The 21,742-nt window shown below is 39.0% G+C and overlaps 2 protein-coding genes across 2 annotated transcripts; one reads left to right on the forward strand and one right to left on the reverse strand.

Annotated features, from left to right (window-relative positions):
* Window positions 1-6,259: 6,259 nt before the first annotated feature.
* Window positions 6,260-8,149, reverse strand: LOC131299777 (GDSL esterase/lipase At4g16230-like). Its single transcript, XM_058325354.1, has 3 exons — window positions 7,994-8,149; window positions 6,961-7,213; window positions 6,260-6,573 (listed from the first exon to the last, which is right to left on the reverse strand). Exons 1-3 carry the CDS (start codon window positions 8,147-8,149, stop codon window positions 6,260-6,262), a joined length of 723 nt encoding a protein of 240 aa, XP_058181337.1.
* An 8,439-nt stretch (window positions 8,150-16,588) lies between these two features.
* Window positions 16,589-18,356, forward strand: LOC131299778 (uncharacterized). The gene is made up of 3 exons (XM_058325356.1): window positions 16,589-16,596; window positions 16,985-17,423; window positions 17,571-18,356. Exons 1-3 carry the CDS (start codon window positions 16,589-16,591, stop codon window positions 18,354-18,356), a joined length of 1,233 nt encoding a protein of 410 aa, XP_058181339.1.
* Window positions 18,357-21,742: the final 3,386 nt, after the last annotated feature.

A 21,742-nucleotide genomic window follows, 5' to 3' on the forward strand; every position in this document is an offset into this window, starting at 1 on the left:
TAGGATCCTAATTTTCAATAAAAATTTATATAACTAAATAAAGCAGTATAGTTACTGATTGAGTTGATTTTTTTAATGTCATTCAAAAAAATATTCTAACATTAATAAACACCTCGAAAAATTATTCAAACATTAATTAACGCCTCGATGTGCATGAGATGAGGTTTTACAGCGCTTCCAAAGATTCTCATCATAATCCCAAAGCCTAAATTAGGTTAATTGTATTTACTACTTGTCCAAGGAATTAGCTTACCATATGCATTGTTTGAAATTTTAGGAGGGAATTCAATTTAATTAGTACCTCAGACAGGCATGCATGTGCTTTTCGTTTCTTGAGCCATTTTTACCACCCTAGTTATATAGCTCTCAAATGCATATTTGTGTGCATTAATTTGCAATATTGATATAGCTAGGAACAAACAGCTCACACGCACATTTGTGTGCATTAATTAATTTGTTTTAATGGTTGATGTTGATATATAGTGAATGAGATCGGTGATAAACTCTGAGAATGTTATTGATAAAAAGTTAATCACAAAATTAGGTTACAACCCCTTTTATAAGGCCTAACCCTAAAAACAGACTGAAAAATAAAGAATCCCGAAAATAGGAAAACTACCAAAATTGAAAAATAAAAACAAAAATAAGACTTTCCCAACTGAAACCAACCTTTACAGAATTATACACTAAGGGTTATTAACAACAGATTAAATTCTTTTCACTGGCTGTGAAAAATCCCCCTTTTCCACCACCACTTTTTTTTCGGTCCTACAGTGTGGGGTTGATGTGAACTGCTCATCTTGTAGACCCCACATAGTAGTATGTCTATGTAAAAAATAAACTTCATCGGACATCTATAAGAGTATCAAAAATTGAATTTTGTTTTGTAAAATGGACAATTTATCTTTATTATTATTGATAGAAATCAGATTATTCATTTTATAAACCAAAATTCAACCTTCAACCGTAGATAGTTCCTGTAGTTTGTTGCAATCCTATGTAATATTTCGAACCTGACTATAGGTAGCGAAAATAGAGGTAGCGAAAATGAACATATGGCACACGGGGCCCATTTTTTGGGTCCAACCCGAATAATCAGAACCGTTTATTAATTTAAAAATATTTTATGAGTGGTCTTGTAAAAATCAGCTGAACTTGATGTGTTTAAGTTTGTTGATCTTATCTTCAAACTTTTCAATCAAAATTCAAGAAATGAAACTTGGATCTGCAGCTTCGTTTATCAATAATTTGTAATAATTTTCCACCCCAATTAAAAGAACTCAATTAAATCTTTTAAAAAAGAGTAACAAATGTAAAATAAATATCAGTGCAATATATATTTTGTAAATTTGGGTGAGTTCACACTATTGTATAAACGGTATTTTTGTCCAAAATACTCACTAGTATCCATGACAACTCATTTTTCTTAGCTTTATTCTTTGAATGATATTTTTTTGCAAAAACAAGTGGTATATTTGAAGACAAAAATACGTATAGCGTGAACTGAATCACTATTACACGTTCTATATTACGCATTAGTAAATCAATCTAACACCTCACCGTTTGCAACTACACACCTCGTAGCTACCACAACAACATATTATTTGTATATATAAGAGAGCTCATATAGTTGGAAAAGCATGAGAAGGCTATAGGCTTAAGGCCTTATTAATATCTTTCCAGATATCGTAAGTCGACCGTACCCTTTATTTTTGGGAAGTGTAAGAAATTTTGTTGTTATTTAGTGTTGAACCCAAGCCCCTTTAAGACCCTTTTGGACTAATTATGCACACATTAATGCATTGGGAGAGCGATATATTCAAGTTTTGGGTACAATAATAAATTGTAGTTTTCCCACAATAGTTCTGTCGAACTTCAACTTTTCAAATAACAGACCATCTTAATCAACAGTACAGGATAAACGCCTAGGAGAGGAAATTGAACATCTAAAACATTTAACCACCATAAATACTAGTTGGGGCCTTAACATGCATGCAACGGCCTAACACAGGCAAAGTTCTTGGAAAACAAATTAAATAAAATTACCCTATTCAAGAGTACTTAAAAGGAACCCTGTACAACGACACCTCCTTTTGGCAAAAAGCCTAGGCTGCTCCAACAACAAGTCCCAACACATTTGGCAAGCACATTGTGCGGTTGAAGCATGCGAACGGGAACACCCGGCTTGCGGCCTCGGTGAGATGCAACGAGTCAACGTACAGGTAGTGATCCACCTCCACGCCACACTGCCAATTACATGCATCCCTGGTGTTCGTTATCCCTACGCATGAAGGGAAAAAAACCAAAGTGATCAAGTTTTTTCTTTGGATGGAATTACGCAAATCAAGTTGAAGAATAAAATCTTGTGCAATTTCATAAGTGAATGTTTAAACTTACCAGAAGTTGGGCTTTGCTTAAGGTTTGCCATGAAGGCAAATTAACTTATCCAAGAAAGAGAACGATGTGCCAGTTATGTTTGACTTCAGCCCGTTTAGCAGTTGTGGGAGCCCCGTGCTATATGGGAGCACCTTTTGATTGACAATTTCGTTATAGCAAGCGGAGGAATTAAAAAATATCGGGTTGCATCCCAAGGGCCATATATTGTTGATCAGCATTTTGCGGGCTCCAAGCCCGTGCAACATCTTTCCGAAAGCAAAAAAACAAAACAAAAATAGTTGTTAGAATAACAGAAAACAAAAAATTATCCTTGTTAGTTTTCTCTGCTTTTCAAAAAATAAAAAACAAATAGAAAATAATACCTTCTTTTTGTACCTTCAAGCGTTGAGCAAGAGCTTCCAAGAGGAGTTCGGAAAACACTTGGGGACCCAATTGGTTTAACGTCCCCTTGCTTGGTGGGAGAAAATTCAAGTTAAAGTCGTTTATACCGAATGACACAAAAATAATCAATTTGGATAGATGATTCCCAATCTGCTGTTGATTCAAGAGTTTGGACAAATGCATCGTCATTGTGACATTGAACAACTCGATTTGACTGTCGAAGTCCTAGTAACTCGTCTGATTGGGGGGGGGGGGGGGGGGGATTGTACGAAAATGTTATTTTCAGTAGACCGAAAAGAGAAGGAAAAAAACAACCAGAGAGTAAAAGCTAATGTAACAAATTATCCCTGATTACATACATTGTTTCTGTAGTAGATCTCAGTTTCACGCAAAATTCCAGTTCCAGCCATGGTGTAGTTGATTCCAGTTATGGTCGTAGCATTCAACGAAATGGTAATTAAAGGGGGTTAGGTGTTGGATTTTATAGTTGAAGGGGGCAATGTGTGGCCGAATGGTAGTTAAAGGGGGTTTACTGTAATTTCCCCTTTATCTGCACATGGACTACAAAAACTAAATTAGCAATATGATCGATGGTACTAATGTATTTCGTGAATTTTTCTCCATATTTAAGAGATCATTTCTCTTTAAGGTAGTCACTCAATTTTGCATCATTTCTCGGCACAGCCAAGGTGATCAGCCTGCATCCCATTAGACATGTATAAAGGAGAAGGAGAAGGAGAAGGACATAGCTGCAGCTGATCTCAACTCTTTTTCAACTGATAAAGAGGTGTCCACGTCAGCTGGTCCTAGTGGGTCTGTTTTGTAGTTAACAGAGTTGGTTAAGTGAGGTACGTTAGTGAGTGAGTAGAGAGGAGAGTTGGTTAGTGGAGAAAATAGTTTGTTAGCTTTATCTTGGTTGTAATCAGTTGCCGAGAACATCAAAACAGAAATGAATTGGGAAAACCCTGAGATTCCTCTTCTCTATCTACGTTTACTTTGTTCTTTCTTGTTTCTCAAACCTCCTCTGTCCAAGATCCTGTTTTTCAGCTTTCTACTTTTTCTATCCCGCTTACTAGTTTTTCAGACATCATAGTGACTGTAAATCCAATTATTCCATCATCTCCTGTTCAGAATTCTTTTGTTCCTACTCCTGTTCCTGTGTTTTATTCTGTACCCTTTACAGTTAGTGTTGGTACTGATCTTCTTAGTTTACCTCATCCTTGTTCTATTCCTATTTCTTCCCATTCAGTTCTACCTTCTTTTTCTCCTTCTTTGAGTATTCCTTCTCCTCCTGAGTCTCTTCCTTCTGCAAGTCCATCTCATTCTATGAGAACACGGTCTCAAAATGGTATCTTTAAGCCTCGACAGCCTCTTACCTTACTTCAACTTCTTCTTCATCTTCTTCTTTACCTACTATTGAACCTACACATTTTTCTGAGGTAATACGTCACTATGTGTGGCAAAAGGCTATGGCAGAGGAATATGAGGCCTTAGTTAAGCAGGCAACCTGGGTTCTTATTCCTCCACCTTCACATGGGAATGTTATAGGGTGTCAATGGATTTTTAAAATCAAGAAACACTCAAATGGCACAGTGGCACGATATAAAGCTCGGCTTGTAGCTAATGGAAACCAACAAACAGAGGGCATGGATTTCTCTGAGACTTTTAGTCTTGTTATTAAATAGCCCACACTACGAGTTATCCTTAGACTAGCTGTACATCATCAGTGGCCTCTTAGACAATTGGATGTTTCTAATGCATTTTTACATGGGATGATTTATGAGGATGTTTATATGAAACAACCACTGGGGTACAAAGATTCAGTCCATCCTGATTATGCCTGCAAGCTTTCCAAAGCTCTTTATGGTCTACGACAGGCACCTAGAGCATGGTATTCTATGTTCTCTAGTTATCTGGTTCAACTTGGTTTTCAATCAAGCAAAGCAGACACTTCTCTGTTTATTTTCACTCAAGGGATACATATTACTTTAGTATTGATCTATGTAGATGACATAGTCATCACAGGAAGCGATTCTTCTTACATCACATCTCTTATTAACAAGCTCAGTCAAAGGTTTGTTATGAAGGACTTGGGACCACTTCATTATTTTCTGGGTATTGAAGTTACCACTTTACTTTCTGGTCTTTTTCTTTCCCAAGCTAAATATGCTTCTGATGTTCTCTTTAGAGCTGGCATGATAGACTGTAAAGCTGTTGATTCTCCTGCCTAAGTTAAGCCTAACATACCAGATTGTGATTCTTTTTTTCAAGACGTTTCCTTATATAGACCTTTGGTGGGTTCTTTACAATATTTGACATTGACTAGGCCGGAAATATCCTTTTCTGTGAATGTGGCATGTCAACATATGCATGCTCCTAAGCTGAGTCACTTTATGGTTGTCAAACGCATACTTCGATACATCGAAGAGTCTGTTCATCAAGGGTTGCACTTTGTTTCAGGGCCCTTAACCCTCACAGCTTTTGCAGATACTGACTGGGCAGGGGATCCAGTCGATAAAAGGTCCACAACAGGTTTTGGGGTTTTCATGGGGCATAATTTAGTCTCTTGGTGTGCCAAGAAACAGCACACCGTGGCTCGCTCTTCTACTGAGGCCGAGTATAGAGCCATGGCACAAATGGCCAGTGATTTGGTTTGGTTGCAATAGTTATTTTCTGAATTGCATATTCCATCTTCTACTCCACATGTCTTATGGTGTGACAACAAGTTTGCCATTGCATTAGCTTGCAATCCCATTTTCCATGCTAGGACTAATTAAACACATAGAGATTGATTATCATTTCATTCGTGAACAAGTGCTGAATAGGCAGATTGTGTTATATCACATTAGTTCCGAAGCTCAACTAGCTGACATTTTCACCAAGGCTTTGTCTGTATCCAGGTTTCAGCTTCTAAAGTCCAAACTCATGGTAGCTAATCCTCCCATTCGTATGCGGGGAGGTGTAAAGGAGAAGGAGAAGGACACAGCTGCAGCTGATCTCAACTCTTCTTCAACTGATAAAGAGGTGTCCACGTCAGCTGGTCCTAGTGGGTCTGTTTTGTAGTTAACAAAGTTGGTTAAGTGAGGTTGGTTAGTGAGTGAGTGGAGAGGAGAGTTGGTTAGTGGAGAAAATAGTTTGTTAGCTTTATATTGGTTGTAATCAGTTGCCGAGAACATCAAAACAGAAATGAATTGGGAAAACCCTGAGATTCCTCTTCTCTCTCTACATTTACTTTGTTCTCTCTTTCTTGATCTTGATTTGATTTCTTAAAGGTGAAACCCTAACAATTTCACAAATTCTTCAATATGATCACCCCATTCAAAACTGTTCCATCTTGCATAAATACAAACTACGAATTCCCCAGATTAATCTGAAGTCTAGTAGTCCAATTTGTTTTCCACTCTGTAAACGGCAAGCCGGGAACACGCCAATTAAGCCAATTGCTTGCATTATTTCTGATTTGCCAAGATCAAGATGGAAATCATATGTTGGCCAGTTGATTGATATCGTACGGAGAACAAATGCCCCCTGAAGTAGGATGAACACATTTATCAACTATGATTTTGTTAGCAGCTTTGGTCAGGTGGAGCTCGTCCCAGAAGAGATAAGATGTCCGGTCCTCACACAAACCTTCTGTGGTCTTTCCGCTCGAGCTCTTTGGCTGGATAAATTCGGGCGGAGTAGGAGCGTTTTCTGGACAAAAAGGATTCCTGGGGGGCAACAGCCCTGTTTTATCGACTTTGCATAGCCCGTTTTCTTGAGTTGCACAACATGGCCATCTCGTTTCTTTTAGCCCTGAAGATTGACAATATAACACTAGCTTGAAGACTTATTCTATTCATGTAGTTAACGAACACAATCATTTAAATTGGAAAGGTCCAAACTAGGGTGACTATTAATTGCTTTTGTTGATATTGTCTTGTGTTTATTCTTTCTTAAAAATAGGAAATAATTACAAAATGACATGGTGCTATACTATTTCAATGTTAAATGAATAGTACTGGTAAATGGTAATGAAGACATTACTATCTTTTGACTTAAGCGGGGATGGATTGGACAGGTTAGTCCTATTTCACATTTCTCTTATTCGATCTCTTTCAAAAGGAAATCTTTTGATTGCGAATGAGAGATGGAAAATAGGATTAACCAAAAGAACAACAAATTAGAGGTTGACTTACTTACCGTAAGCGATAGGATTTTCAATCATGCTCTTAATGAGATCAAAGATTCTGGTTATCAAAGTTGATCCTTTCAGCATGTCACCCAATTCTTTAATCTTAACCTTCAGCTTGTCGTTGAAAATGAAAGCCAACTTGTTTGCATCGTCGACGCATGATCTGCTTCTTGGTTTAAGGCCGTTTATTACGTACGGGAAACAACCTAGTGGACCAAGTTCAGAAATAACCATCTTCCTTGCACCAAGGTTGTATAGATCCTGCACCAGTATATGGAAATTTGAAGTACAACAAAGAGGAAGCTGCAAAACATTACTATTTACTACTGTATTTTCTTTACCCTTGGAAAACATCCTAAAGAAAACAAAAAAAAAAAATGAAAACATCCTAAAGAATTTGGAGGTACCTTTAAGTTGTTTCCAAGCTTGTTTATAAGAAGGTCAGCAAAAACTTCACCATTGTGCTGACGACTGCTATTATAGTCTTGTTTCTCCACAAAAAGTGTCAAAACCAAATTGGCTTGGAATGCGAGGGCGTGCCAGGACAAGTCTGTCCGAATTGCTTTTAAGGCCTTCGTGCCTCAAAGTTTGACTTCTATCGAGTGATCGTGCTCGGCCTAAAGGGTAAGGCCTCGTGATGGTTCGTTGGTTGCCTTGTCGGGCTAAGGACTTAAAGTATTTCTCCCTTGTTGTTAGAACAATGGAAAGAAAGACAATGCAGTAAAAAGGATCAAACGAACTCCATTAATCGATTCAATGAAGCTTGGGTACAAGAAATGTGATAAAACTTAAACTACTTTGAAGTGAATACATGAAATGCTTGAAAGAAATGGGAATATAGGTGCATAAGCTGTGAGCTTTTGAGGTCGTGGACCCTTTGCAAGGCCTCAAAAACTGAGAATTATAGGGACTACAGGCCTTGAGCTGCTTCAAAATGCTCCACTGCATGGCTGCCAAGTGGCCTTCTAGCAAAGGCTTGGGTTTGAGCAGCTTCAAAATGCTCCAATGAGGGGGTTGCCTCCTGAACAAAACGTGCCTTACACTCCAAGAATATGGCAAAGGCCTGAGGAGTCCTCCTTCTCTGTGCAAATCTTCTGAAAAAGCAAAAAGAATTTCAGACCCTGCAGTACCCAGACCATGTTGAGCTGCTTGGACACTCAAGCTAATGCTTGTATGGCTATCTTCCGGGCCCACCATAGCTGCAGGGCAAAAAATACCCCAGGCCCCCCTTTATTTCATTGGGCCTTCAACTCCTCGTGGGTCCCAAAAAACCCTTTGAACCTAATTCTTTACGGAAGAAGGATCGGGAAAAAGATTAAGCAGGCCTGGGAGAGCTGCTTGTGAGCAGCTTGCTTAGGTCTGCAGGAGTCACTCACTAGAATCTCCAAGGGCTGACTGCATGCCACTTGTTGCTGGTCTCTGCATCATCCTGAAGAATGGGGTCCCACCACTACAGACCTTGAGCTGCTTGTGAGTAGCTTACCCAGTCTTGTCCAGCAAGAATATTCTAGGCCACAAGCAGCTTCGAGGCCTTTGAGCTGCTTGTGAGCAGCTTCAAGGCCTTAGAGCTCCTTGTGAGCAGCTTCGAGGCCTTAGAGCTCCTAGTGAGCAGCTTCGAGGCCTTTGAGCTCCTTGTGAGCAGCTTCGAGGCCTTAGAGCTCCTTGTGAGCAGCTTCGAGGCCTTTGAGCTGCTTGTGAGCAGCTTGAGGCCTTCAAGCCGCTTGTTGAGGGCTTTTAACGATGTTTTCTTGAAGTAATGGGCCTATTTCCTGGTCAAGCCTGAACTTGTTTGGTAAGTCATGGGCTTTTTGCCCATTGTAAGCCTTCTGAGCCCAAGTCCGGCGAGCATGAACCAGGGTTTTTATCGATTCGGGCTTATTTCGTGGGCTTTGCTACTCTTAGGCACTTGGATTAGGCCTGGATGAAACATCCAAGCAAGTTATTTTAATCCTTGGACCCTTTAACTAATTTGGGCCATGATGGGAGGCCCATCATTTTTTAAGAGACAACCTTAATTCGTGAGCGGCCGGTCGTAAGGCCTTTCAAGGCTAGAGCTGCGACCTTCAAGGCCACCTTTTAACCAGTAAATCTACTTCCTGATTTTTGGCCAAAAATGGGTGTAAACAAGTCTTCAGGCTGAAGATAGTTGTGGCTGTAATCTCTACTACCTATATTAATGAAAAATACCGCATTCGACAAGTATTCGGATAGGTTTTGCTCGGATTGAAATTTTGGCCGCAAATATTTTTCCAACGTCCCCTTGAAAAAACCCACTTGTTTCTCCATACAATGGTTCTTTCCCTGCACAATTAAGCCGATTAATTTGTAACCAACACCTTGAAAACATTTATGTAGCAGACTTGCGCTTAAGGTGTCATAATAAGTCGCTGGTCGAAGGTTTAGACATTGTTTAAAAGAATAAAAGCTAAAATTTACCACACTTTATCTCCACGTTTTTAGTTTTTCTCCTTCATTTTTCTATACGATGGAGATAAAGTGTAGGTGGCAACGACAGATAGTAGAGGTGTACTTTTGGTTGATAAACAAGGAGGATGTGCTAGCAATGTGGTGGAGAAATGGTGGTGGGATGGTGGCAGTGGTGCATAACTGGTGGATGTGGTGGCATATATTTTGCTAGCAGCTAGCTGCATGTGGTGGCGAAAATGGTGGTGGTAGTGCTGCTTTGGGGCACAACTGCTGTGGTGGAGGTGGAGGTATTTAGTGAACATGGTGTGATGTCCAAAATAAATTTTGAACCTGCCGTTTATATTATTAATATCAAACTTTAGAATGAAGGGGATCAACTTACTAATGCACTTCCGGTGTCACGCCCCAAATCCGGGAGCATGACCGGCCGTGTACCATGAAGCAATCATGGGACACGAAGCCTAATTAAAAAATAGTTTTAGCAACTTAAACCAAATAAAGTAAAAATTGGATATTTTATTAAAGCAAAATGTGCAAACCCAAAATCAATATTTTTCCATAACAAGATGGCCACAATATCCGATATTCGAATCTCCAAATTCCCCAAGAATTGCCAAGAAATAAAAGTGCGGAAGTTAATAAATAAACGTTCGAAAGTATTTAGACACGATAAAAGAAATAAAAATGCAAACACCCTAGAGGTCCAATCACAAGGTCCCGACAACGCCGCAGAGTCCACTATAATGCTCCATGAACTAACCTGAAAAATAATGTGGAATAAATCCGTCAGCTGACGAGCTCAGTGAGTAGTTAAGCATGCTAAGGGTAATAATATAAAGCAAAGTTGTCAATACCGTACCGGCCAGCGTACCGTTTTCACTACTGGAATGGTACGTACCGGTACCGGGCTGTATCCCGGTACCGTTCCGGATTTACCGCAATTAATATTTTATATATATATTTAATATATATCTACCATATTTTAAGTATAAACATAAATAAAATGTAAAAAAAAAAAAAGAGGGTAATTTTGTACCGGCTGGAACACCGGAATATGTCCGGAACAGGCCGGTATTGTCCGGTACACCCGGTATTGGCCGGAACAGGCCGGTATTTCAACCGGAACGGAACATGACTTTTTGCGTTCCGTTTACGCACCGGTACGGTACGTACCGGCCGGTACCGGCCGGTACGGAACGGATTTGACAACTTTGATATAAAGTGACATACTTTTGAATGAACGATAATGAGGGTTCCAAAGAAATGGTGTCAAATTAAGGAGGGTCGACGGTTCAACGAAGAATACCAACAAACTAACGAAGTCAATGGCTCAACAAATAGTATCCACAAGACGAATACAGATTAATGAATAATATGAACAATAATCAAATCACCACAATAATTATACCAAACAATGAGTCCAATAATATCCGAATGATGAACGACGATAACCGGGAGTTTAAACCAAAGTGGGAACCATAATCACCAAGTATCAAATGCCAAATATTTTCTCAGGGCTTCGCCCGTTGGATCCAACACCTTACTTAGAGTCACCACAGGATGGTGCCTGGGACCTTTTCCCTAAGCCGATCCGGAATAGGGTCACAGGGTATTTCACAAGTCTTTTCCCTATCCGTTGAGCACTAGAGTCACAGGGTATTTCACAAGTCTTTTCCCTAGTGGCCAAAGTCACCACGATATCTCACGGGTCTTTTCCTTGGACTTTAATAAATATCAACACAGTCTATGGTCCCCAACACAAATAGAACAACGGCGAGCCGGAGGCACCTGCACCAGAATTATTCTCCGTGCCGTTGCAGAGTCACAATAATATTATGGAGCAACAAGAAAAATATGGGCAATCCAACAATCCTATTAATTTTTATCAATGAACCTTGTATGCCAAAGGGTACGTCAATTGCCAATAACTATGAGAGCAACGAGTAGGAATAATTATCATCGAATCACAACCAATAACAAACTGTAAAGAATCGATAGGCTCAAGAGAATTTCAAAAGAAGGGATCACATGCTTAACCACTCACCTGGGCCCAAAGATAATACAACTCGAACGCGCAAAAAGAATTAACCTGTACAAAATTGCAACGTACGTATGAAGTCACTGCCTATGTGAAATATAATAATAATGTCTATACAAACCTAGCAATACCATTTATTATGTACATGAACCTAGATCTAAACCAAGTCAGTAGAACCTCCCGCATCTAACCACGTAGCAGCATCACACCATTTGTCCACCACCAATTTCTCCTTCCTAATTCACACACGGCACACACACATGCACGCACACCTCTCTCTCTCTTTCTCATACAGTAACCCAATCCTCATAAACAAGTAATCCTACTGTCATGGATACTCATTCACCACCAAACGAAAAAAAAAGAGATGAAACAGGATGAATATTGATTACCTGATTAGCAGTCAAACTCGATCAAACCACGCGGCTTCTACCTCGCCGTCTAAGCAAAAGAAAACCTATCTCAATTTTCTCTTTAAGCTGTAGCACCCACTTCACAAATATAATCCTACCTTAAACGTTTCCTCACTCCAATAACTACTATCCACGTTCAAACTTAAAACTTATCTAGTCTAATTACACAATCAACCCAACATTATTCTTTACGTTAACTAATCACTTGCGGGGACCCATTCCCAGTTTAACCAAACTTAGCATTTTAATCGATACGTGTAACTAATGCCAAAAAAATAAGCAGCCAACATATTTTTTTTTAGCAAAAAAGTTTGAAAAGAAAAATAAAAGATTTAATTATTTGCGTTAAAAAATAATAATAATAATATTATTATTTTAACTGAAAAAGTGGAACGTCACATCCGGTCTCAGGAAGAATGCCTGCTGATGGAGATGCATAGGTAACTCCGAATTTAGGATATAACCCCGATTCATCAAATGATTTTGGCATCCTTAAATATTCGAATGAGTTAGCTGCAAAATGTTGTTAATTATGACATTGTTTAGTCCCAAAATATGAAGAGATGTCTGTGGCGCACAAAGGGTATTAAAGAATTATCTATTTTATTTTACGAATATCGTTGTTAATTACTTGAAATGGGTCAAAAGGAAACTGTGTAATATTCTTTCCCACGACTAAGCAATATATAGTATCTACTTCCTTTTTGAAAAAAAATAAAATCAATGGAAGACTAAGATGTTGGTGATAGTTACCTATCATTTCCGGAACTGTCCTTCCATTTGAGTATCTGCAAGGGGTATACCATATGCATTCCATGCCATAAGGCCCGTAACATGTATTCATTCCTGATAATTCATCACTCCATTGGACGCCATTGTCAACTGTTGAGTCTCCAAATACATATATATTCGAGATATTCTTCGCATGGCATGTCTTGATGAAGAGCAGAAAATGCACAGTAAGCAGTACACATTGGAAAACAACTAATATGGAGAACGCCCTCGCCCTCGCCCTCGCCATCTTAATTTGCTTCAATTTATTCCTACAAAAAGTACAGTATTTCAATGCATGATACAAAAACCTCCATTGTTGTTTTCTAACAGGAAACTTAATATTTTATCAGATGGTAGCAAACAGAGGATTATTACACAAGTTATTTACTTTTTCATGGTCCTAGGCCTAGCTAGCAATTACGCAAAAATATGTACAAGTCCCTCGGAAGTATAGTCATGATAGTAGATTGGTAGAATTATTTTTGGGAGATCTGATTATACCTCAAATAATCCCTCCGCGAATTCGAAACACAGTTGATTTTTAGATTGAATGTAAAAACTTAACTGTCAAAATATTCATGCCTAGAAAGAAAAACAGAGATGTAAGGAACAAATTAATAAGATGAAGAAAACTAAACTGAAAAGAATTATAGAAGAGGAATTTTTTATTTTTTTTGGCCATATTTTATAGTTAGTGGGAAGTTAGTCAACGAGGGGCTCAGAAGTTATCCATAGCCCTAAATCCCCAAACCCCGCCCCTCGTGGGATTCCAACCTTGGTCTCCACAGAGGAGGGATATGAGCAAACCATCTCACTAAGTATGGTTTCTCGATAGAAGAAAACTTACCTGAAAAGAATGATAGAAGATGAAATTAACTTGGTTGTTCCCGTACAATTTCTAAAATGAATGTGCGAAACCTATCTTATAAATAGTTACTATAAGCTAAGTTTCTGCCATTGTGCTTAGTTAAAACTGTCATCTTCAATTTTAGAGATTTAATTAATTTAATTCGGAGATTAAATGTAATTAAGGAAAATTCCTAGTGGTATTGGTTCTATTCAAATCGACTTCTTCTGTTACATACTTAGAATTAACTTCACGTAGCTATAGTTTTAATATTGAAGAATTCTCGCCTGGTCTTTATAGCATTCTAGTTCCTCAGCTAATAAAAATTGCAAAGAACTCCAGATATTGTGAGAGGAGCAACATGAAAAATGAAAATGAAAACGTCTATGCCATCCAAAGGATACAATGTATCGGCCATTGTTTAATATCTTTGGAGCTTAAAATTAACAGCCAGATATTTTTTGAAGAATTTATCGAAAGCGAAAGTTTTTAAGTTCGTGATGAGCATTTACTTAGTAAGAAATTAGGAGATGTCAAGACTTCTGAATTCTATAGGTAAATATTTTACGACAGATATAAATAATGAATTGCAAAATCTTAATACACATATAAAATAGTTCTAATTAGTTAGTATACATGTCACATATTTCCTGGATAAAAAGATATGAAAAATCGGGAGTTCTACTCTTAGACTGGCCTTCTCATGGAAGCTAGTATGTTGGATCCGTTCTCTGAAGCTAAAGGGCGTGTGGCTGGCCCGGAACAGCCACCCCCCCAATGCTAATCCTAACTTGGAAATGTCAAGGAGTTGGGCGTACTTTGACAATTCAGGCTTTAGGTGATATAGTGCGTAAAAATCGCCCCTCCATTGTCTTCCTGATGGAGACAAAAAATAATAAGGTCACTTTGGAGACCATCCGCCGGAGGTTAGGCTTTGATTTTGGTAGTTATGTTGATCCGGTCAGGCTTTCAGGGGGTCTGGCCTTATGGTGGAAAACTGAAGTGGAGATTGATATCGAGACTTCAACCAAAAATATTGTTCATACAGTAATTTCGGATAAGCTTAATTCCAATGTCTGGGCAGCCTCTTTCATCTGTGGTTGCCCTAATAGAGAGGGGAGGGAACAAGTTTGGGAAGATCTCATGTATATTGGTCGATCAGAACTACTCCAATGGCTGTGTATGGGAGATTTCAACGAAATTCTGAGTACTAGGGACAAGATGGGAGGGATTATTCCCAACCCGTGAAGATTGGCCTCTTTTCAGGGGAATGTCAGCTGCTTGTGGCCTTGTAGACCTGGAATTTAAGGGCCAAGGTTTACCTGGAGAAATAATAGAGGAAGTGGGGATTTTATAATGGAAAGGATAGATATCGCCTTTGCAAATGCTAAATGGTGGGAGCTGTACCCCCAAGCCATCGTTTTGGTAGAAGCTGCAATTGGTTCAGACCACAACCCTCTCTTACTGAATACTGTCTTCCCTTTGAAGAAAGTAGAGGAACCATTTCGTTTCGAGTCTTTTTGGACAACTGAGGAGAGCTGTAAACCAGTAATAGAACAAGCCTGGGCCTTAGAGTGTACAGGGTCTGGTCAGGAAAAGGTGTGCAAGAAGTTAAGGGGCTGCAAAGATAAGTTGAAGATTTGGCATCACCAGAATTTCGGGGATATTCGTCTTCAAATTGCGGTTCTCAAGGATCAGTTGGTGGAGATTCAGAAAAGGATTGAGGCTGGGCCTAACCCTGGCTTTATAGTGGAAGAGAAAGTGATCAAGAGTAAGCTGGAGGATCTTTGGCAAAAAGATGCCATGTATTGGCACCAGCGTTCAAGAATAAAATGGGTGCAAATGGGGGACAAGAACTCTCGCTTTTTCCATCTCACTACTATTCATCGGTGGCATAGAATCCAACTTGTGAAGCTCAAAGAAGGAAATGGTGATTGGAAAACGGAGGAGAAGGATATCTCAGGTATCATTAAATCTCATTTTCAAGCCCTTTATTCTGCCCCTCCCTCTAGAAATTTTGATGACATGCTAAGTTTAATTGATCCTATTGTTACTCCTGCCATTAATGCTTCTCTAACTAGCCCTATCTTTGATGATGAAATTCGTTTGGCTACCTTCCAACTGGGCCCTCTTAAAGCCCCAGGATCTGATGGTTTTCCAGGCCTTTTCTTTCAAAAGTATTGGGAAATTGTGGGTACTGATATCACCAAGGCTGTGAATTCTTTTTTTCAGAATGGTGTGTTGCATAAAGAGCTTAATCATACAAATGACACCTTGATTCCTAAAGTGAACAATCCTGAATCTATGACTCATCTTCGCCCTATCAGTCTTTGCCGCTTTGTTTACAAAATTGTTTCAAAAATTTTAACAAATCGTCTTCAGCCTTTTATTCATGGTTTGATATCGAAGCAATAGTCTGCTTTTATCCCTGGTTGTCAAATCCAAGATAATATCATTGTCGCTCACGAAGTCTTTCATTACCTTAAGCATAATAAGGTTGGGCCTACAGCTTACGTTGCCATTAAACTTGATTTAAACAAGGCGTATGATCGAGTTTGCTTAGATTTCCTTTTCAAAGTCCTGGATCGTTTGGGTTTTGATAGTGTCTGGATTGATTGGGTTAAACAATGTGTGTGCACTGTAAAATATTCTATCTATGCGAATGGGGCTCAAGTTTGCAATGTGATCCCTTATCGTGGCCTTAGACAGGGGGATCCTTTATCCCCATATCTCTTCCTCTTTGTGGCGGATGTGCTTTCTATCATAATTCAAAAAGCCATTCAAAACAAGTCCTTGAGAGGTATACAAATGAAGAGAGAATGCCTTGTGGTTTCTCATCTCCTTTTTGTAGATGACTCTATGGTCTTCCTGGAAGCTGAAGTTCCCTTCTGTTCCAATTTCAAGTATTTGGCCTCATGCTTCAGTGAAGCTTCTGGCTTGTCCATCAATGTTCATAAGTCAAGCCTTTACTTCTCAGCAAATGCCAATGATAATGTGAAGGATGCAATTAAGGGGATTCTTGGCATGCAAGAGATGGACCCTAAAGCAAAGTATCTTGGTCTGCCTGCGGATTGGGGGAAATCAAAGAAGGAAGCTATGGGTTTTATCAACGATAAAGTTACATGAAAAGTCCAAGGATGGGGAGGTAAAAGTCTTAATCATGCAAGCAAGGAAACTCTTATTAAATCTGTTATTCAGAATATTCCTGCCTATCCTTTCATGTGTTTCAAAGCCCCACTTTCACTTTGCTCCAGTCTAAATTCTATTGTTAGCAACTTCTGGTGGAAAAATTCTGAGTCAAAGTCTGGTATTCACTGGGGAGCTTGGAGTAAATTGAATGCCCCAAAATGAGAGGTTGGGCTAGGATTCAAAGATTTTGCAACTTTCAATAATGCTCTCCTTGCTAAACAGTTCTGGAGAATTAGTGAGAACCCAAATGCTCTTTGGGCCAAGATTCTGAAAGGGAAATAATTCCCCAAAACCTCATGCTGGGAGGCAAAGAAAGGGCATTCCCCATCTTGGGTTTGGTGCAGCTTGTTGGTTGGAAAAAAAGCTGTGGAGGAAGGTTTAAGATGGAGTATTGACAATGGAAAGTCTGTTCAATTCTGGACTGATGTTTGGGTCTGCAACCTCCCCCAGTGCAGAATTCAAAGTATCCCTCCCCCAAATTGTAATTGGAACAAATTGGCAGACTTTATCAATCAAGACACTCAAGCGTGGGATTTGGGAAGGCTATCTGTATGTGTTTCGGCAGAAGAAATGAAAGCAATATCCTTAATTCCAATAAACTTGATGAAGAAAGAGGACAAACGCATTTGGTCTCATAATAAGTCAGGGCAATACACAGTGAAATCTGGCTACAATCAAGAATATAAGAACAATGTCTCAGCAAATCCAGAACAGGCCTCAACCTCTCATTCTCCTTCCAAATCTATGTGGAAGAAACTTTGGTCTGTCCCCACAATGCCTAAGGTCTGTCATTTCATGTGGAAAGTGGTTAAGAATTGGGTTGCATGCAAAGCCAATCTGTTCAAGCGAAAATGTGCCCCTTCCCCAATTTGTCCTATCTGTGAGAGTGAACCTGAAACTATTGAGCACACCCTTTTTCATTGTCCTTAGACAAGGGCGGTGTGGTTCGGGAGTGGGAAAACATACTGGACTACGGACCATGATACATCTTCTGCTATCAAATGGATGGAGGAGCTACTTTGTGGCAATATGGCTAAGGAAACAACTTTGGAAACCATGGCTGCCATCTTTCAGGTGTGTTGGGCCATTTGGAAGGCTAGGACTGCTTACATTTTCTCTGCAAAGTATCCCAATCCTGTGGAGATCATTGAATTAGCAACAAAGGCGAATCGTGATTACTTATTAGCAATTTTCAGGAGTCCAAAGGTCAGCCCTCCCCAGCAAATCTTGGAAAGGAATTGGTCCCCACCTCCTTCTTCTGTGCTGAAGTTCAATTGTGACGGAGAGTACAAATCCTCCTGCAGCCTAGCTGCCTTTGGCGTGATCGCCAGAGACTATGGTGGAGTAGCTCAACACTGGAGGTCCGGAAAAACGATGGCTGCTTCAGCAATTGCAATAGAGGCATGGGCTTTAAGAATTGCTTGTGGAGCTGCTTTGAATTTGGGCCTCTTTCAAGTTATTTTTGAATCAGATTGCTTGGAATTGGTCAATTGTTTCAATCATCCCAATGTCAGTGGTCCTTGGGACATTCGAGCTATGGTTGAAGATATCAGAGGCTGGGCTAGTACCAGGAAGTGGTCTTTCTTGTGGTGTCCTAGGAAAAAAAATAGAGTAGCACATTGGTTGGCAACAAATTGTCTCAATAGGAACTTTGTTTTTTCAGGTTGTATTCCGCCTGAGCTCCAATGTCTTCTTGACTTTGATGTTCCTACTTAACTGTTTTTTTTTGTATATATTATGATGTTTTCAAAAAAAAAAAACTCTTAGATGTTGTGGGCCTGTTTTCTCGGCAGGCTTACAGGTTACAAGGTAGATCAAGCAATAGCCCATCTAGAAGGCCCAAGTTTGGTAATATATACCGGATTGCAGACTTGGTTCAGGAATGTTGGGCCAATCTCACTGCAAATAAAAGTTTTACTGTTATCAAAAGGGCTGCAAATGAGTCGAGCCGTTCGTGAACTGTTTGAGGCTTGACTCGGCAAAGACTCGTTTGAATTCGATTCGGGTGCTAAACAAGATGAACCTGAACCTCAATTTTAGGCTCATTTAATAAATGAGCATAACCTAAACCAGACAGTATTCGGTTTGATTAAGCTCGCGAACCCGAAGTATATGTTACTCTTTAGCAGAGTCATTAGGATGTTATAAATTAGTAAGTGAGAAAACTAGATAGATAGATAGTCCATTGAGGTTTTACTATGTGATGGAAACTGTCGCAATATGTTTTGTTAGTTGGAAGACATTTAGAATCCCTACCTCTATCTCTATTAATCACCATGAATGTCTCTTAATTAGAGTTCCTTCTTATATTTAATTAATCGTTGGATTTGATCTAATCAATTTTATTAATCTTTAATTGATGTGACAGTTTAATTTACATAAGCACAAGGTTAATACGTAATTAAGGAACCTCTGCCTGTAGCCTATATCTAGCTGTAAGAGGACAATAAGGTTTATCTTATCTTTCTACTAACATTTCAGGTGCATCTCCTTTCTCATGTTAATTTGTTTCTGACATTTCTTTTTGTCTCTCAATCACTCAAAAAATTTGTTTATATTTTATTCGGAATTGTCTGTGTTTTTTTTGGTGAACTGTAGCAAAACTAACATCAAATAAATATATGTCATCATTACATCTTCTTCAGAAGGCCAGTTTTTCTTTTGCAGTTTAATTATAACAATGCGGTGATTTGTACAAAGGTTATGGACTAAAGATATTCACACGTTTTTTTACAGCCGTCTCACTCAAATTGAAGTTGCCAGCATCATTTGATGAATCGGCATTTTATCCTGAGCACGGAGTTACTTACGCATCTGCATCAGCAGGCATGCTTCCAAACACAGGGAGTACATTCGTAAATTTATTTATACAGGATTAAACAACAACAAAAATATGCATAAAACAAATGTAGTGGACAAAAGCATGGTAGCGCTTTCAATTTGTAGACATTAATTAGAACCAAATAAATTTTGAAATTGTTTTATATTGTTAATTTTGTTTGTGTGTTGTATACAATAACCATATTTCTGTAGAACTAATTAGTTGAAACTACTTAATTGGAAAGGGAACGAAACTATTGTTTCGAGGAACAAATTGGATTTTTCAAGGAAACTTTGGAAAAATACCTGCAACCCAAGTATCAATCCGCCGAGAAGCTCTCCAAATACTTGTCGGATTCAATCTTTCTCATCAATATTGGCAGCAGCGACTATATTCACAATTGGGAATGACTTCGGTGTCCCCGGTCATTTTGGGGACACCATAACTTTTAGCACAACAAAACCATTATGAGTATAACCAAAATCCATTACAAGCATAACAGAACCATAACAAAGCATAACCAAAACCACAGTAAGGCATAACTTGTTTGTTATGCCTTAGTTGGGTTTGGTTATGCCTTGGTTGCTTTTTTGGATACTCCTTAGTTATGCCTTGTTTGGATTCTGTTATGTTTGTAATTAGTTTTAGTTATACTCATAATGGTAAAATTATGCCAAAAATTACAGTGTCCCCAAAATGACCGGGGACACCATAGCATCATCCTTCACAATTATTGTGACGACCCGAATTTACAATGCCTCAAAATTAATACATCTCCAATAATTACAAGTCCTCAAGATAAATATACATGGTGGGCCCTAAAAACCTCCAAAATGTTACAGATTTCTAAAGCTAAATCTTTCAAATACTCCAACTCGGGTCCTCACTAACTTTCTCTGCACCTGAAAAATATAAAACGCCCGGGTAGTATATGCAATACGAGGACAATAAACATGGCTAGCAATAAGATTATGCTCAATAACCGAGGATAACAAATCAAGTAGGATCATTCTGAACGTTTTCATTTGTAGCCTCATACCCGGCTCATCTCGGTAACATGCCAAGCACCACCCAGGTCAAACTCTGAATTGGGCTCATGGGCCCCATAAACATTTTGGACTCCCCGTGGGTCAGTCCATCGTACATCTTTCATAACTCTACGACCTCGTGGGCTTAAACATATACCAATCTGTTCCATGGCTTTCAGCCAAATACTTTCTGTGTCACGATACAAGAAGTGACAATAACTGAATCAATAAGCTTAGACATCAAATGAGTACGAATATGAGAGAATCAAAGAACACTCTTTGCAAAGAGATTTAACTTGGAATGTATTGCACACTACCCGGTACCTTAAAATTGTGATCGGGCCGTTAAACATGTGACACAAATATCTCAGCCAAAACTCATTGCCATGCACCCACAGCCGGAAACCTCACTTGCTAAAAGCCTACATGATCAGTACGTTGATTTTCCACATGTTTTTAATAGCTTGCTGATCAAAATCTAATGGCCTGTTAGAAAATCCCTGGCTGTACGTATATATATGGACAAAGATCAAGACCCAAAGTGATGAGTCTTCCCCTCTCACTTCACCTAGAAACTCCACATGGCAATACAGAGCTCTAGAAGTCATAAGGCTAAGACACCCATTCGGTTATAACTCCACTGCCGACAATAATCCATTAAATAGTATTTTGCTTATCAACCCTTTTTTTTCCAGCCTACACGTTGCACACAAGGCACCGAGTGGCCCTTTTTTTTCCTTTCCTGTGTTAGTCCAATTACCCAACTCAAATAAATACTATTTAGAAAAATACGGGATATTACAATTATCTCCAGCCACATGACTATAATAGTAGCCGGCAACACAACGGTGAAGATTTTGCTCAACTCCTTACAACCAAACTTGGAGACCATTTAAAGGTATATATATAACTAGTCCCTAGATGATCTTCTAATTACGTACGATCCTATTTAGTTTCCATCAAACTACTTGTAGCCTTCTATCATCTTGATATTGCTCGATGTTAGAGATTTTCAAAATAAAAAAGTTGTCGTTTTGGTTTTGTAAAATTTTCTTGTTTCCTTAGAATGCTTGTTTTTCTTCTTTGTGAGCTTTGTCCCACATTGGTTAGTTGAGAGATGTTGGAGTGGTATATATTAGGAAACATTCCTAATATGATTAAATAATGATCTAGTGTGGTGCAGCCCGAAGCACCATATCGGTGGAGCTGGTGCTTTGCGCCAGTACACACTCACATTCGCGCGCAGCGTGGGC

This window comes from Rhododendron vialii, chromosome 9a (genome assembly GCF_030253575.1).
Source record: "Rhododendron vialii isolate Sample 1 chromosome 9a, ASM3025357v1".
Classification (NCBI taxonomy): Eukaryota; Viridiplantae; Streptophyta; class Magnoliopsida; order Ericales; family Ericaceae; genus Rhododendron; species Rhododendron vialii.

Coding starts and splice junctions, on each gene's coding strand:
- LOC131299777 (XM_058325354.1), bottom strand. CDS start 8,149: ATGGTGGGCCCGGAAGATAGCCATACAAGCATTAGCTTGAGTGTCCAA. Junction 7,214..7,993: donor CTTTGCCATATTCTTGGAGT/GTAAGGCACGTT, acceptor ATACTGGTGCAG/GATCTATACAACCTTGGTGC. Junction 6,574..6,960: donor TGAAAATCCTATCGCTTACG/GTAAGTAAGTCA, acceptor GTCAATCTTCAG/GGCTAAAAGAAACGAGATGG.
- LOC131299778 (XM_058325356.1), top strand. Junction 17,424..17,570: donor CTGTCCCCACAATGCCTAAG/GTCTGTCATTTC, acceptor CATTGTCCTTAG/ACAAGGGCGGTGTGGTTCGG.